A 15,483-nucleotide genomic window follows, 5' to 3' on the forward strand; every position below is an offset into this window, starting at 1 on the left:
TTTTTGATCACCATCTGCACTTCTTTGACAAAAATTTCATCCGCACAAACCAACCAACAATTGTTATATGAAGAGAAAATGAAGATGCGTAACAATATCTTGTTGAACAAGACTTGATCACATGTGCGACATCGACAAATATATAGGCTGCCGGTTTAGGCCATCAAGTGTATCATTAAAAAGAAAACTATTTTCCTTCGTTTTGATTTCAACTTTTTATAATGCACTTACTGCACACTAAGACACTTTTCGAACAAATAAGTGTTAGGTTTTGTACTTGGATAACCAGGTCTGCTGTCTGTATATAAGAACCCTCCAGCACCCCTATCCAAAATACAGCGCATCTTCTACAAGTGAAAAATGTTTGCTGGCAACAATCGTTTTAGGACTATGACTCAGGGTCTCGGAGACTCCCAGATCGTCAAAGGGTTTAAACTCGCATGGTTGTTTTAATGCTTCTGACTTGTGGCTTGGAACATCCAGAACTATCGAGGAGAGTAGGCACATTGAAGATACCGGTATCTTATGATATGCGGCTCCAACTTGTATTCTGTATTCTAAAGTGTCAACTGTAATTCTTACAAACCTTACCTCAACCTTAATCCTGTTTCGACCACTCATTTCGTTCTCTTATCATCATGTGCAGGGGCGTAGCCAGCCGAAAAAAAAAAACGGGGGATATTTTTTGAAAAGATGATATTCGTTATGCTAACCACTTCATTGCGGTTTAATACACACAAATGCCGATACTACAAGGGTAAGATAATCTCGTTTGTGTTTACTTCTTTATACACATGAACATTTACCAGTTATCTTAGAATATAGCTCTATTATGCGCAGACGCATGCTGCAGTACGGTAACAAACGGAAGGCGCTTTTGCCTTGCGCGCCACTATTTGCCGACAGCGAGTTTCATGCGCGCGGATCTTGATACAAAGCGCGCTCAAATCATGACTCAACGCAGCAGGTTATCGATGATCACCTCGCAAATCACAATGTATCAGATCAGATAGAAGTAGCAAACAAATTTCGATGACAGCGAGGTATCTTGACCTTAATTACCAAAGCAAGGATGTATTCACGAAAGTGCGCGCGGATCATATTACAGCACAGTGGAAGATCTCTCCATTTTGCGCTCAAAGACGAACACTCGAACAGTGAAGACACGCAAATGAATTATAGTCTGTTGTCGTTTGATACAAACAATCTGGATTAATTTTGTTTCAAATTAATATGATTTGTCTGCCAAGATGGTGTAGTATTTTTGGTGTGTGGAGATGGTAAAGACTAATTACCGTCCTTGGACCGACTTTTTTCCTCATTTATATTAACGACATTGTTAATGCATCTTTATTCCGCACAACGCTATTTGCTGATGATACTCACCTCTTCATAACCTCCAACACTGTCGATGATTTGCATGCATCTGTGAATAGGGAACTCCCAAAAGTGTGGAGATGGCTCCAAGCAAACAAACTAAGTTTGAATGCAGATAAGACCGAGATGCTCGTTTTAAATAATGCCAGTCATAATTTCACTGTGAACATCAATCATAAACAAATCTCAATATGTGACTCAGCAAAATATCTCGGCGTCACCATTGATTCCAAATTGTCTTGGAAGCAGCATATTGAATGCACAATATCAAAACTAGCTCGGTGTGTGGGAATAATGACCCGTCTCCAATCTTTGGTTTCCAGATCAGTACTACGAACCATCTACTTCTCTCTTTTCCACTCTCATCTGCAATATGGAATCGTAGTATGGGGAAATGCATGCACATCATTTTTGTGCAGAATTCGAACCCTGCAAAACCGTGCGATACGGCTGATCTCATCTGTATACCTTTACGTACCAATTTATCGCCTTACTACCATGAAGCATCGAATTTTGCGAGTTGATGAACTATATCGCTTCGAAGTATCAAAAGTTGTTCACAAATATTTTTCCAATAGTCTGCCTCCTGTGTTTGAAGACTTTTTCATACCTGCTAAACATGTCCATTCCCATTACACGAGATCCTCGTCTAAAGGAAACATCTACTTACCCCCACCCAACAGCAACCTAACTAAGAGATCTATCGACTACTCGGGACCTATCATCTGGAATGCATTACCACCACATATCCGTGAATTGCCTTATAATAGATTCAAAAAAGCCCTACTTGATCACCTCTTGTCGTTACACTAACACTGTTGCCCTACCTCGCCCAGACATTGCTTCATTGATCATTTGCTACCATTGTTTAATTTTTTTTTCTATTTTCCTTTCTTAACTAAACATTTTTTACAGCCAGACTGTTCAGAGTCAAGTGTACCTGTTTGATGCTGGTGTGATCAGACTAGATGACCTTCACGGTCTTATCGATCATTCCTATCTAATACCGAATACTGTGCACGCATATTTTCTGTACCACCATCACTGCCGTTTGTTATGTATTTTGGTTCAATGAAAATAAAGACTCTCTCTCTCTCACTCACTGATATTCATTCTTCTTATTTTATTACAGTGTATAGTGCGTACTCATCTAGAGGTGAAATATCCCATTCAACGATATGACTCAGTCTATAATGGTTCAAGTAGGTCAGTGTGGAAATCAAATTGGATGTCGCTTCTGGGACTTGTGTTTACGCGAGCATTCCCTCCATAGTCAAAAAGGGATTTACGATGACTCAATTTCGAGTTTCTTCAGGAATACCGATTCAAGATACCAATCCGAAGTTGACATACCTGTCGGTAAAGGAAACACAAAAATAAGCAACTTGAAGGCGCGGGCTATCTTGGTTGATATGGAGGAGGGAGTCATAAACGAGATGTTGCAAACCAGACTTGGCGCGATTTTTGATCATAAACAACTTATTACTGATGTGTCAGGATCCGGTAATAACTGGGCTGTCGGAAATAAGGAATATGGTTCGCGATATCGGGAAAAAATTATTGAACAAGTACGGAAAGCTGCCGAAGCCTGTGACTGTCTGCAATGTTTTTTCATCCTCCATTCTATGGGCGGTGGCACTGGTTCTGGTCTTGGCACCGCCATCCTCGCACTGCTCAAGGATGAATATCCTGAAGTTTATCGATTTGTCACGGCCGTGTATCCATCCCAAGATGATGACGTCGTAACATCTCCGTATAATTCTGTTCTCGCTATGGGTCAACTTACAGAGTTTGCTGACTGTGTGCTACCCATCGATAATCAATCTTTATCAAATATCTATGATAAAGTAATGAATGCTCAGTCCAAGCACAAGCTGGTAGGTAAAACCGTGATAAAACAGGACTCCGCTATTACATCCGGTGCCGGAAGTGTTGGGGAAAAGAAAGAGAAACCATTCGACGCCATGAATAATATCGTTGCTAACACTATTCTAAATATGACCAGCTCATCTCGTTTTGATGGATCCCTGAATATAGATTTGAATGAAATTGCAATGAACCTGGTGCCATATCCGCGCAAGCACTATTTGGTCTCTAGCATGTCGCCATTGTACATTTCTAGAGATGTCGGTCTTCCTGCTAGACGCTTGGATCAAGCGTTCGGGGACCTGTTTCTGAAAGATTATCAGTTGGTGACTGCGGATCCTATGAGGAGTTTGTATCTTGCCTGTGCCGTGATGGTGCGTGGCTCTGGGGTTTGCGTGTCAGATTTGAGGAGAAATATTGATCGTTTGAAGCCAAACTTGAATTTCGTACCTTGGAATCAAGAAGGCTGGAAAACTGGATTGTGCAATGTTCCTCCAGTCGGACAGCCCTACTCATTATTGTGCCTTTCTAACAACACCTGCGTGCAGCATTCGTTCACAAATTTGCGTGACCGTTTTGTAAAGCTTTATCGTAGGAAAGCTCACATTTATCATTACGAGCGAGTGGATGGCTTTGACTCGAGCTTGTTTGACGAGAGTGTCGAATCCCTGGACTCGTTGATTGCGGAATATCGAGATATGGAAAGGACGTTGTTAGTTCAACCGGATGAGAGTGCAAGCATTCCTCGGCCCAAATTGTTATAGCGATTGAATTATTTTTAATGCTACATAATTTGGTACGGCACTCATTTTGAACACACTCCAACATATCCTTTTTTCTGAATAATCACATTCTCTGTGTATATGGTGTAATCTTCTCAAATTGAATTATTAGTTTCAGTTCTCTCAACCAAGGTTGCACAATACCGAGTACTAGTATAGGTAGGCCACAAAATTTATGTTATTGCAGCATTTCTAGCATCTGTCTTCTTTAGCTGATATGCATTGTGCTGTTGAATTGTGTGACAAATGCAATGACTAAAGTTGAGTTGTACTTCATCATTGAGCTAAATAAGATCATATAATTGTTGAATCAATGATGTTGGACATAGGCCTCTGACTGTCTATGGACAACGGGTCTCAAACACGCCGTTTCGAAAGCAAGTAGGCTACGGCAGCAGTTTTATTAAAATATTTGAAAGTGAGATTTTTTTATGTCAGGATTGAGTTGCTACAATGATTAATCAGATTTTCACGATAGGTGTGGAATGTCAGTCTCCAAGGTCCTGACAAATAAGGTCTACTCGCCGAGTTCGAAAGACACTGAATGCTCCTATTATTGTTGCTGCGGCCTGCAACATCATTAAAAACTTGTAAACTGGTCTGCGAGCACATTTGAGACCTCTCGTCCCCTGGTATAGACACATGTCACATTTAGTGATATTTATGTTTGAATTATTTTACAAGGCGTGGGATTTATTGTATCTTCAATTCAATAATTCTGATGCAAATTCTATTTTTTGTAGCTTCTAATAAAGTATCAAGCTAAAGCTTTGCTAGAGAACCTGGGAAGCTCCACCAATATGGTACGTAATGTTTGGTTAGAGCCGAAGTGCATAATCTTTCATCTATATCAATTTTAGAGCAAGTCTACTGTTCGCGTTTATGTAAGATTGAGACCTGTCTTCATTCAAGAAGGACAAGAGCCTGAAAAGACATGCTTACGGGCTGTAGATCACAATAAGTTGGAGGTGGGTGAACCCCTGTGGGTCTCATATCTTGTTACATCATTGTGGAGGTGGGCCATATTGTACTATAACCAATAAGCTTCTATAGTCTTGTAATGCTTCTTTACATGTTGCACATTTAATTCCAGCTGCTCAACTATCGGAATGTAGACGAAACATTGCAGTATCGCTTTAAACAAGTATTTGCGGAAGACTCCAGTCAGGATGAAGTGTTTTGTACTTGCGTCCAACCCGTTCTCGGCCGATTCGTCGAACAAAGACATAATGTCACTGTGTTCGCATACGGTCCGACAGGGTCTGGTGAGACTAACTTCAAACTGAATTATGTGTTAGGCTAAGTGGCATTCGCATTACATTTCACTTACACTAAATGGTATGATATTACTCATTTTTTTCCTCTGCAGGTAAAACTTTCACCATGCTCGGCACCAACGTGGAACCAGGAATTATCCCGAGAACAATGCGATCATTGTTCAGTAAAGTTCGGCAAAGTTCATGTAACAAAGCGGAGTCATTCTCCTTATCAATGTCTTATCTTGAAATTTATCAAGAAAAGGTAACTATCAATGCTACGTATAGTTGCACTAGCGTTTCGCATTGTCCCTAGATGAATAACAAATCTTGTTACCGTAATACCAACTGACCTTACTTGCCCAGAAGGGTTGCGGTGAGCCGAGCAAATCTCAAAATAAGTATCTTGAACAATTTTTTTGAGAGCGACCAAACTCTACCGTTGTTATTCCAGTGTTGATTAATTAACAATCAGCCTAGGCAACCCAAGATTATTTCAATGTCGGATGCAAGATGATCCAAATCCTGGGTTGATGTCTGGTTTTCCATGATGGTCTTAGTGAATTACGAATCGAAGGAATAGTGACACCTATCATTATTGAACATAAATCAGAAAGGCCCCCCTAGGTGTAGAATGTAGATGTAAAATAATCTAATAAACGCTCTTAACTTGTGATGAAGCCTTGTGGATTCAATAACTCTATCTTAATAACAGGATCGAGAAACCTCGACTAGTATACAGAGGTGGTCAAAGTAGCCAGTGTTGCTACTTGAGTAGCTAACAGAAAACAGACGTATCAACATAAATTTTGACACGATTAAAAGTACATCGATTTCCAATATGTAGAAGTAGAAAATGAACGGCCCGAGAGGTATTTAGGTTAGTTAGTAGTTTCAAAAAGTAGATTGGGTCAGGAGGTCACATACTGCCGAAATACATTGTTACTACCATCCCTGCTGCTAGGTAAGACTGGGTACTGTATTTCTTATATTTATAAGCATATTACTAATGAGTTCTTGTTACTCAAACCCAGGTGCATGATTTACTTGGTCAACGCAATAAAGATCTGCCCATCAGGGAAGACGCTTCCGGGCGGATATTTGTATCGGGTCTCACCGAAGAGACGATCACAAATTTTGAAATGTTCGAGAGACTTTTCGTGCCCGCCAGCAAAAATCGAACCGTTGGGGCCACAAAGCTCAATGCTCGGTCGAGCCGTTCTCACACCATACTTCAAGTTCAAGTTAGTCACTGAAAACCAATTTGCTATTTATAAAACTGAGATGAGCGATTTTGTTTTTCAGCTTCGATATAGCAAATCATCCAACTCGAATTGCACGCAAACAGCGAAATTGTTCTTGATCGATTTAGCAGGTGTGATAATACGATCCGTAAAATAGCATGATCAATGATAAGTGTGCCCAACTTCTTTTTTTCCCTGTTCACTGATACCTGCACTGTTTACATTTTACCTGCTTTACCTGTGCCCTGAGATGTGTTTGGCACACCTTGGCTCTTCATGCTGTGCAATCCCCCTCTTCCCTGGGAAACAGGAATCTGTCGGCATATGAGCAATTAGCATGCAGCGCAACAGGCAGCATTTGAGCATGTGGGTTAAGGTTAGTTTCAGGGTTAGCGTTAGCTTTGGGGTTCTAAAATCGCAATGATAAAGTGATGCATGTTCAAGTGTTTTTATGTCCCGTGCTAAACTACTCACATGTCAATCAACCGTGCCGACTATTTTACGGCTTCCTTGGTCTTGGTCTTTTTTTCCTACCCCAATATACGTTTTCGCCGCAACATTTATATTGTCATAATCTAGCTGGACATAACGATCCAAGTTGTGAGACTCCATCTTGTCGAGTATCATTTTACCATTGAGAAATATTTTATCAGAGAGAATCATCGTTTCGAAATTTTCTTCTCCCCCTGCAGGCTTAGAAACCCCAATCATAGGGGTGTGTTTAATTTGTCAATGTCCCCAACGCCGCTAATGCCGACATTGCCACTCGGGGGCCGAAGCTAGGGTTGTAATGACTCGAGTCAGGATGTTGCAATGCCGACAATGTCCTCAGTAATTTGTCAATGTCGCTTATATTTTCTTTCTCTGTATATATTCAATTGTCGGCTTGGTTCCTTTGTTATTTTTGACGGAGACTCAGTTGAGATTCTTGTTAAGTATTGTTATAAATCCTACATTGTGCCAATGTGCCTGCTTTTTGCCTGCGTACCCACCCACATACGTGTATTTTCCTCTCGAATCTGCCACTGGAATGTATAAAGACTTCGACGTTTATTCAATTCAACGTAGGCCTAATAATATAAATATTATGATCAGTTATAAACAATTTGCATTTGTGGTCAATCTTCAGGCCTTCCAGTCACGAATCACGTCGTATGTAGCGAGATAGCCGAAGTAGTTGAATAGCCGAGTAATGGATTTTATGGCTTTAGAATTAGAGTCGTCGGGTCGAAATCGAAAACAATTTCTGATGTCTGTTTTGCGAAAATCGGCCTCCTCGATCTTGCAAGTGGTTTGTACCAGATAGGGCCGTATGTTATCCCATGCAGTCTTGAGTCATACGTCTTGGTCCACGCCATGCGAGTCGAGTCACCAAAAAATCCTGACTCGACTCGTTACAACCCTAGTTTTGACCCCCGAGCGGCATTGACAAAATAGATACACGTCGACATTGGTGACATTGACAAATTAAATCACACCCCAATCATAGCGGGCAAAACATGTAGCACAAAGCTTGGCAATGTGCATGTTCAGTGTTCACTGAATCCACATTTTTGTGAAGTAGTGAACAACTTGTAGTGTTGTCAGAGAGCACTATATCATAATCAGTGTTTACAAATTTTAGATCCTTTTTCATTACATATAATCAGCATTTTTGCTTCGTAGTCGCATAAAGCCATTAATGCTCGACTCGAACAACCGAGGTTCCGGTACGTGATTTCGCACATCCCTTGCCCCACTCTTTTCGGCAATACACACAGTGCGGGTGCCATGAAATGTTTCTCTGTGTTTGGGTCGGGGATTAGAGGGATTTTGTTGACAGCGATTGGCAAGATGTAATCTGGATCTAAATCCACATATTATGATTGATTCACACATTTTAATATCTATTGGAATACTCGGTAACAGTAATACTATTGGTAATACTCGGTCGACATATTTGTAGGATCAGAGGACAATCGAAGAACGGGCAACACCGGCATTCGTCTCAAGGAATCCGGTTCGATCAACACGTCGCTTCACGTTCTTGGAAAAGTCGTCGATGCGTTGAATGCGGGATGTGCCGGCAGGATCCCGTATCGCGACAGCAAACTGACCCGGCTTTTGCAGGTTTGTTGTTGAAATTTGTTAACTCGAACCGCTCGGAAGATTCTATTGTATAGTATATTCATTTCAATATGAATATACTATTCAATTGTATATTGAAGTTCTGTTCCTCCAAGAAGCTCTTCAGATTCTATTGTACGCAATTATTTCAATAACCCAGTAACTGCAACAATAAATTTCAATTTGAAACGCTGATCATTTCAGTTTATTGTTGTAGGCCGATTCACCGCTGTAGCTGGAAAACAATTTACTTTTAATTCTCAGGATTCTTTGGGAGGGAGCGCCCACACTTGTATGATGGTGAACGTTTCTCCTGAACTTTCGTCAATCTACGATACCCATTCCACAATGAATTTTGCTACAAAGAGTAAAAGTATAATCAACAAGTGAGTGCTCATTGTTTGTGACGGAAGTCTCTCATCTGTCCGTGTGCAGATGTCCGGCTTCACTTGGTATAATTCACTGATTGATAGATGTACTGGTAGTAGAAGTAGAAGCTTAAAATCTCATATTTGGGAGCTGTGTCCTTGCAGTAGCGTAGCCAAGCATTTTGGTGAGGCTGGTGGCTGCAACGATGCTTAACTGACGACTGCAGGCCACTGTAAACATACTTGTTATGTACCGCTGTAGAGTTATACACCGATTCTAGTGATATCTCCTGTCTCCAGGCCGTTCACCCTGGAAGAGAAATCGGACACGAAGGAAAACATTCTGGCAGAACTGAAAGTAGTATCTCCTGAAACTCCTACCACTTCAAATACCACCCGTCAAGAATATGCACCGTTTCTAAGTCCATTGATTAGAAAACACATGGCGAAAATGGAGTCCAGCGTGAGTTTTGTTGTTGATCGATATTTATGCACAAGTGCAATTCGCTAAATTGGGTAATTTTGAAATGCGCTCCGTTATGATTGTTGTGTAGCACTGGGGAGCCGGGCGAATTTTTAATCAGCGCTCCTTACCTACAGACGACATGAATCCTATCAAATTCAAGTTATGACTCTGCGAAAAACACCTCTCTTGTTCACCATTGAAGTCGCGACTCCGGCACCTGCTCGCAAATCTTCCCTCAAGTCACAATTGTGTCTCAAACTATGACTCGCTATTAATGCTCCCTCTAAGCTGCGCAATTGTGCAGTGCTGACAAGGTCTCTGCGCACTGAAAATCTATGCTGTGCACAAAAATTCCGATTTTTTTAGTCGTTATGCACTGTTGTCAAAGGGACCGCGCAGTGAGTTGGTGAGTTCGCGCAGGCTCGTGAAAAATTAGAGGGAACATTGCTCGCTATGCTGGCAACAATCCGCTATTTCTATATAATTCAACCTGGATTAGGTCAGATATCGGTGGCGTATTATATTCTGTTTTCAATAGGACTGCCATTCTCTATAATTCTCACTGAAGTGACGATTCGTCTCGGAATTTGTGCTTGCCAGATGTGAGTTGATTTGCTACTTTCAAAGCCATATCCTGTTCCTTATTTGAGATTTAAATTCAAATTGAAATTGTCTCAAATCCAAGTCTGAATTCGTTAATCGATAACATTTGTTAGAGTCACTCGAAAATTGAAAATGATATCAGAAATTTCATGTTCAAGACTAATTCCAGCTTCAAAACACTCTCAATCCGTATCCGGTCCAAATCCAGCTGCAACCATCAAATGCACGCTTATCGCTGGCCCTAGCGCTTCTGCCATGTCAACTACGCTGCATCTGAGAATCGGGTCGTGTGTTCTTATTTGCGATTGTTTACGTTTTTTGTGGTTGTTTCAGCTTCAAGGCAGGCTGGACCGGATCGAAAATCTCATGAAAGCGACTCAGACAAGCGGGGAATCGTCTGTGAAGCCGAAGTTGGAGCTGGAGGAGAAATTTCGTCAGCACGACTCTCATTTGGACGGTATACGGAAATCTGCCAAGAAAATTAAGGTTTGTCGGACATCGCCATGGCCAGGCGAAATTGAGTATGTTAACAACAGCTGCTGCCAGCGACATTTCGAAATCGAAACTTCGGTAAGCCCATACCGAAACCTTGAATATTAGTAGTCATCTTGTGTACTCGAATAGAGGTAGAAGTAATGTTACATTTCTACTCGAGTACAAGTTGAAGTAACAAAGTAGCCAGTAAGTATTTTTAACTCTTTGTGATCGGCCGACCCCTGACCAAAATTTCACTGCATCCTTGAAAAAGCCATAAAATGCCATCCATGAGACTCGAATCGACGCCCAATATATTGCCGTAAACCTGAAGTTGCCACCTATTGGACCGAGATACTCTATCGGCTCAGACGCGAGAGGGAGTGGCGTTACCGAGGAAGTGTTCTCGATTTTTTGAAAATAAAAAATAATTTTGTTCTTCAATTTCTCCTGACGTCGTATATAGGCCTTCTTGACCACCTGATTGCCTACTGCATGAAACTCGCTCCAACGAGATATTACACGCTATTATAACGCTGATATTGCGAAGGTAGTGAGGATAAGCATGGCTCACGCGGCCGCCGCCGATGAGCTAAAGGCAACTCGCGCCCAGTTCTACATAACATAGTAGGTACGCTCCCTTAGCGGCGTTGCCTATCTTATTAAAATACACACTATTGAAGTGTTATCAACCTCAGTAGCTTATTATGTGTAACTTCCAACTGCATAACGCAATCGTAAGTGAACACAAATGGCTTTATTTGACACTGCCCAGTGCCCCTTCGCGTTCGAGAATTCATTCATTTTATGTGACACAGTATTGCTTTATTTCACAACAATTTGAACTGTATTCTACACGGCTAATGTTCCATATATAGGCCAATCAACAGTATTCATAGAAGCCAACAGTAAATTCGTACAATTTGAAATTGCCTGAAGCAATTGTACGTGTGTTTGAAACCCAACCAGTCAGGTGCTCTTACGCAGCCATGATTTTCACTTAATAAGGTATTGCTCTCTTTCACATCAATTTGAAACATCTTCTACATGCTAATCTTCGACTTTGATAGAATGGTATAAACAACAAATCATAGAAGGTAACTGTAATTGGTTATATGACCTCTCGAACGGAAGGTACAATGGTTTATATTTCAGGCGTTGTTTCACACGAACATCGTTACAAATTCAATTTTGCGGGAAATGTTTTTGTGTGTTCAATCTGCATTTCAAGCAGGATGTACATTGATATAATAGGTTATACATACATGGTCTGATGTATGCGTTGCGTATTCGTAAGAGCTATCCATATAAAACGATTGTAACAGTTTATGACCAATACAGGTCTAGCTATCTTAGATTAAATAACGACTCCTCTGTGTTAATGAGTCGCGGTCTAGTATACTAGATGCCGGTTTCAAAGGGTTAAACCTAGTTTTACCTAAAAAAATTGAAAACTGTCAAGTAGAAGTGAAAATAGTCCAAAACATCTTGAGTAAGTAGTGAGCACTGTTCTCTCTAACCTGCGCAAATGCGCAGTGGTGACACGGTCTCTGCGCACAGAAAATTCGAAGTAATGACCTTTTTTTAGCCGTTACGCACTATCGTCGAAGGTTCTGCGCAATGAGTTGGTGAGTGTGCGCAGACTCGTCCAAAATTAGAGGGAACATTGGTAGTGAGTACTGCAAAAAGAACTCTGTTGCTGATCACCTCTGTATTCTGCTTATCATTGCATTTGACGTCAACACCTCAGTTTAACATTATTTTTATGACCATTACTGTTTACTGATTCCCGTCTGCAGTCTCTCCACGTGCAGCAGAAGGAGCTGAAAGAGCTTCGAGCTGCGAAGCGAACGTCAGTTGTCGACGACGACTTCTCCCCCTTCGTTCTGAAGAGAAGGAAAGTCAGCACGGCGTCATCTCGAAACAACGGTACGCTTTAGGAATTTACTCTGCCGCAATTTGCGCGAATCTTTATTGGCATTATTCCGTATTCAGATTTGGTTAAGTTTAAACAGCGTAGAACGTTTCTGACCATCGAAAAGGAACAATGCGCGGGCGCAGAGGAAATCATCACCATAAAAATTCCGTCGAACGCGTCGGAAATGCACAGTGAGCCGTTGGGTTTTCTTGAGAGGCGTGTTTTATGTATCGAAGAAAATCACGTTCATGATCGATTCCAACAATCTCAAAAATAGCATGAAAATTTTTAATTGTTAGATACTCCATGTCCTAATCTGATCCAATCTGCTAAAAACTTTTCGATGTCCGATTTACAGGGTTCTCTCAGCTCGAAAATGATCCCTAAAATGATCACTACAGGTAGAATTTTAAAACGAATTCTGTGGGCCTGTGCACTTTGAGAAATCAAAATCAATCCATGGGAACTTCAATTTATTGAGAAATTCGCTGGTCTTTTGATATTACATCAGTTATGCGTGGTTGTATTGAAGTTTTTGCAAGGCAAAATTGTTTTCAAACCGCCAACTGGATTTTGAATGTTTTTTAGAGAAATTTGACTTCGCTATGAAATGAATTTTATTACAATATCAAATGTCGCTAAATTGTACCTTTGGATTTTGTCCAATTTTGATAAAAATGTAACTTTTCAATACTAGTCGTATGCAAGCTGTGGGCTTCTTTCACACAGTCTGGTACAACAACAAGCTCATTGAGATGTAGGATAAGTTGAATGTAGACCATAAACTCTATAACACGTCAGAAAGCATTTTTAGTCGTTTGTAAATTTGCTGTCTCATTTTTCTAATCAATGGACAAGCCTTCAATCTCTACATTTTGTGCAATATATTCGGTGGACCGGCCAGAAAGTTGAAACGGTGGTTGAGGATTGAGAACCACTGCTGTAAAATAACTCGTAAATATGTGCCAAGTCTTCCAGATTTTTTTCGAGCCAGAGGTTATTATCACCATTTATTTCGATCTCCGATTTGGATGAGTTGTATTTTAGCCAGTCCCAGCAAGTAGCTTTTGGTATCTAATCGAATATTTTTGGCAGCTGCCAACTTGTTAAACATTCTCAACACCGGCAATGAGAAATCGCTACGATCGCTGCACGGCATCGGTTCCAAACGAGCAGCACAGATTATCCAGTTTCGGGAGGAGAACGGCAGGTTCGAAAAGATTGAAAATTTGGAAAGGATCTTGCCGAAGCAATTTGTGACGAAATTTGTCGAGGTAACCTATATTCTACGATTTCTTGACGGGGGGGCACTGCGCTCTAAATAGGAGGTGGTCTCAAATTAAAGTGGAAGGTGTGTAAAACATTTTAACAGCAGCCATTTTTCTCGCAAAGCCAGAATCTCTGAACCGCATCTAAAATATTTTCATTAAAAGTTACCTTTCCAATTTTGCTATCTGTATGGTATTGATTGAGGTCATAAGTAGTCATAGTCACGCACCATCTTGGTTTGGTTACGGTAAGTAGGCGTAAGGTGCAGGCGCTCCACATTCAGTTATATTTATGTGTGACATATGTTACTGGCACCAAACCGGTTCAATTACTGGTACCATATGCCTAGTTACCGTACCTGGCACTGTACTTTCATATCGGCTGACCACTATCTTAAATTTCTTCTCTGCCTTGGTCGCTTCCATAAAGTGCAACGGTGAAAAAATGCGTGCCAGAAATATTGCTAACGGTCAAGAACTGATGACACGTCACCTCGATAACACAGAGATGGCTTGATTGGAGTAACACCTTTCATGATAATCTTTCAGTGGCAGTACATGTTTGAACTTTCCGTATCATACTTGATGTTATGACTGGTAATGTGTGTTACTCGATTTGACTCAAATATCGAATCACTCGTATACTCGATTTTGCCCAGCCTTATTAGTAACATAACATAAGTGAGTAGTGCAATTAGCAAAGATGGTCAGTAACGTAGTACTTATACTTTTTCTGAGTACTCATGTAGGTTTTGCCGACTTGTACTTCTTATCAAGCGCTGTGTTCTCAGACCGCTTCTACTTGACAGATTTTTTGGCAAACTACTTGCTTTTTACGCTTTGGATTTTGTAAAGCAGAAAATAGTTTTGGGATATGCTTGCGTCACTGTTCTGAAATTGTAATAAAAACTTAGCAATTTCTATCATTGAATTACATTTCGGTATCTCCATGACGAGGCACAACCCAGTTGACGATTTTGTCGTTGTTGGAATGGAGCCAGCGGTCACGTAAAACCATGTACTGTAATCAAACTACAACGTTCGTTTAGAACTCTCTGCTCCGTTCCTGCCATCTTGAGGTATCTTGAAAGACAGGCAAAGTTGTTATTCGTCAGGAAAGAGTGGGAGCTACCCAACTATTTTCGAATCGCTTGGGGGCTTCGAGTGAGTTTACGGCACGTGTATGCGGAACAGCATATCCGTATCAGTGGAGTTGACGGGAAGAGATAACCAGAAGCCGACTTCCCAACTGTGAACCCCGACTATACTACTACAAATATGAACTTTGTCTGAAAATGTGTTTTTGTAGGAGCTACCACAAAACTTCGCCCTGCAACTCAGTGTGTTGCGTACGTACATTGTTTTGCTGAATAAATTTTTAATATGTTCGAACCTAATCTCGTCCTGCAACTCAGTGTGTTTGTAGTTTGTACACTGTATTACTGAATAAAATCATGATGAATAAATTTATGATATGTTCGAACCTTGTTTGCGTTATGATTCATGCGTTAGACATTGTTACGATTCAAAGGAGATTGCGGTTGGATTTCTGTCGCTTTCCCAAATGCAATTGCCGTGTCGACCGGGTGACGCTGATCGCAGCGTGGCGGTACAAGATTCCGAAATTAGCGCCATTCACCCCACTCCTCAGACTTTGCGTTTCAATTGATAAAGTTCTGAATTAGTACTGTTTCTATACTTCATAATAGCAGTTTAATTCACAACGCAGAGAAAAATACAGTGAGGCCTCTTCAA

General features: G+C 40.9%; 2 protein-coding genes across 3 annotated transcripts in view; both read left to right on the forward strand.

Annotated features, from left to right (window-relative positions):
- Positions 1-4,768, forward strand: part of LOC145456849 (tubulin epsilon chain-like) — a 297,431-nt gene extending 292,663 nt beyond the window's left edge. The window contains exon 2 of one of the 2 annotated variants that reach the window (XM_080334986.1): positions 2,346-4,768. In XM_080334986.1, the coding sequence (XP_080191112.1) occupies positions 2,556-4,007 (1,452 nt within the window). In that variant the 5' untranslated portion in view covers positions 2,346-2,555 and the 3' untranslated portion in view covers positions 4,008-4,768. Of the gene's footprint in view, positions 1-646 lie in introns of both variants that reach the window. The other variant, XM_080334980.1, reaches the window with a different exon arrangement.
- LOC145456790 (kinesin-like protein KIF22) lies at positions 4,692-15,211 on the forward strand. Its single transcript, XM_080334907.1, has 14 exons — positions 4,692-4,828; positions 4,886-4,993; positions 5,119-5,290; positions 5,395-5,546; positions 6,316-6,525; positions 6,587-6,656; positions 8,471-8,634; positions 8,896-9,017; positions 9,300-9,462; positions 10,402-10,554; positions 12,342-12,471; positions 12,538-12,651; positions 13,556-13,734; positions 14,778-15,211. Exons 1-14 carry the CDS (start codon positions 4,826-4,828, stop codon positions 14,814-14,816), a joined length of 1,779 nt encoding a protein of 592 aa, XP_080191033.1. The 5' UTR covers positions 4,692-4,825; the 3' UTR covers positions 14,817-15,211.
- Positions 15,212-15,483: the final 272 nt, after the last annotated feature.

The sequence above is a fragment of the Botryllus schlosseri genome, chromosome 2, assembly GCF_051294905.1.
Source record: "Botryllus schlosseri isolate E-star chromosome 2, Bs_hap1, whole genome shotgun sequence".
NCBI classification, from domain to species: domain Eukaryota; kingdom Metazoa; phylum Chordata; class Ascidiacea; order Stolidobranchia; family Styelidae; genus Botryllus; species Botryllus schlosseri.

Coding starts and splice junctions, on each gene's coding strand:
- LOC145456790 (XM_080334907.1), top strand. Junction 9,018..9,299: donor AGTAAAAGTATAATCAACAA/GTGAGTGCTCAT, acceptor TCCTGTCTCCAG/GCCGTTCACCCTGGAAGAGA. Junction 12,472..12,537: donor GGCGTCATCTCGAAACAACG/GTACGCTTTAGG, acceptor TTCCGTATTCAG/ATTTGGTTAAGTTTAAACAG.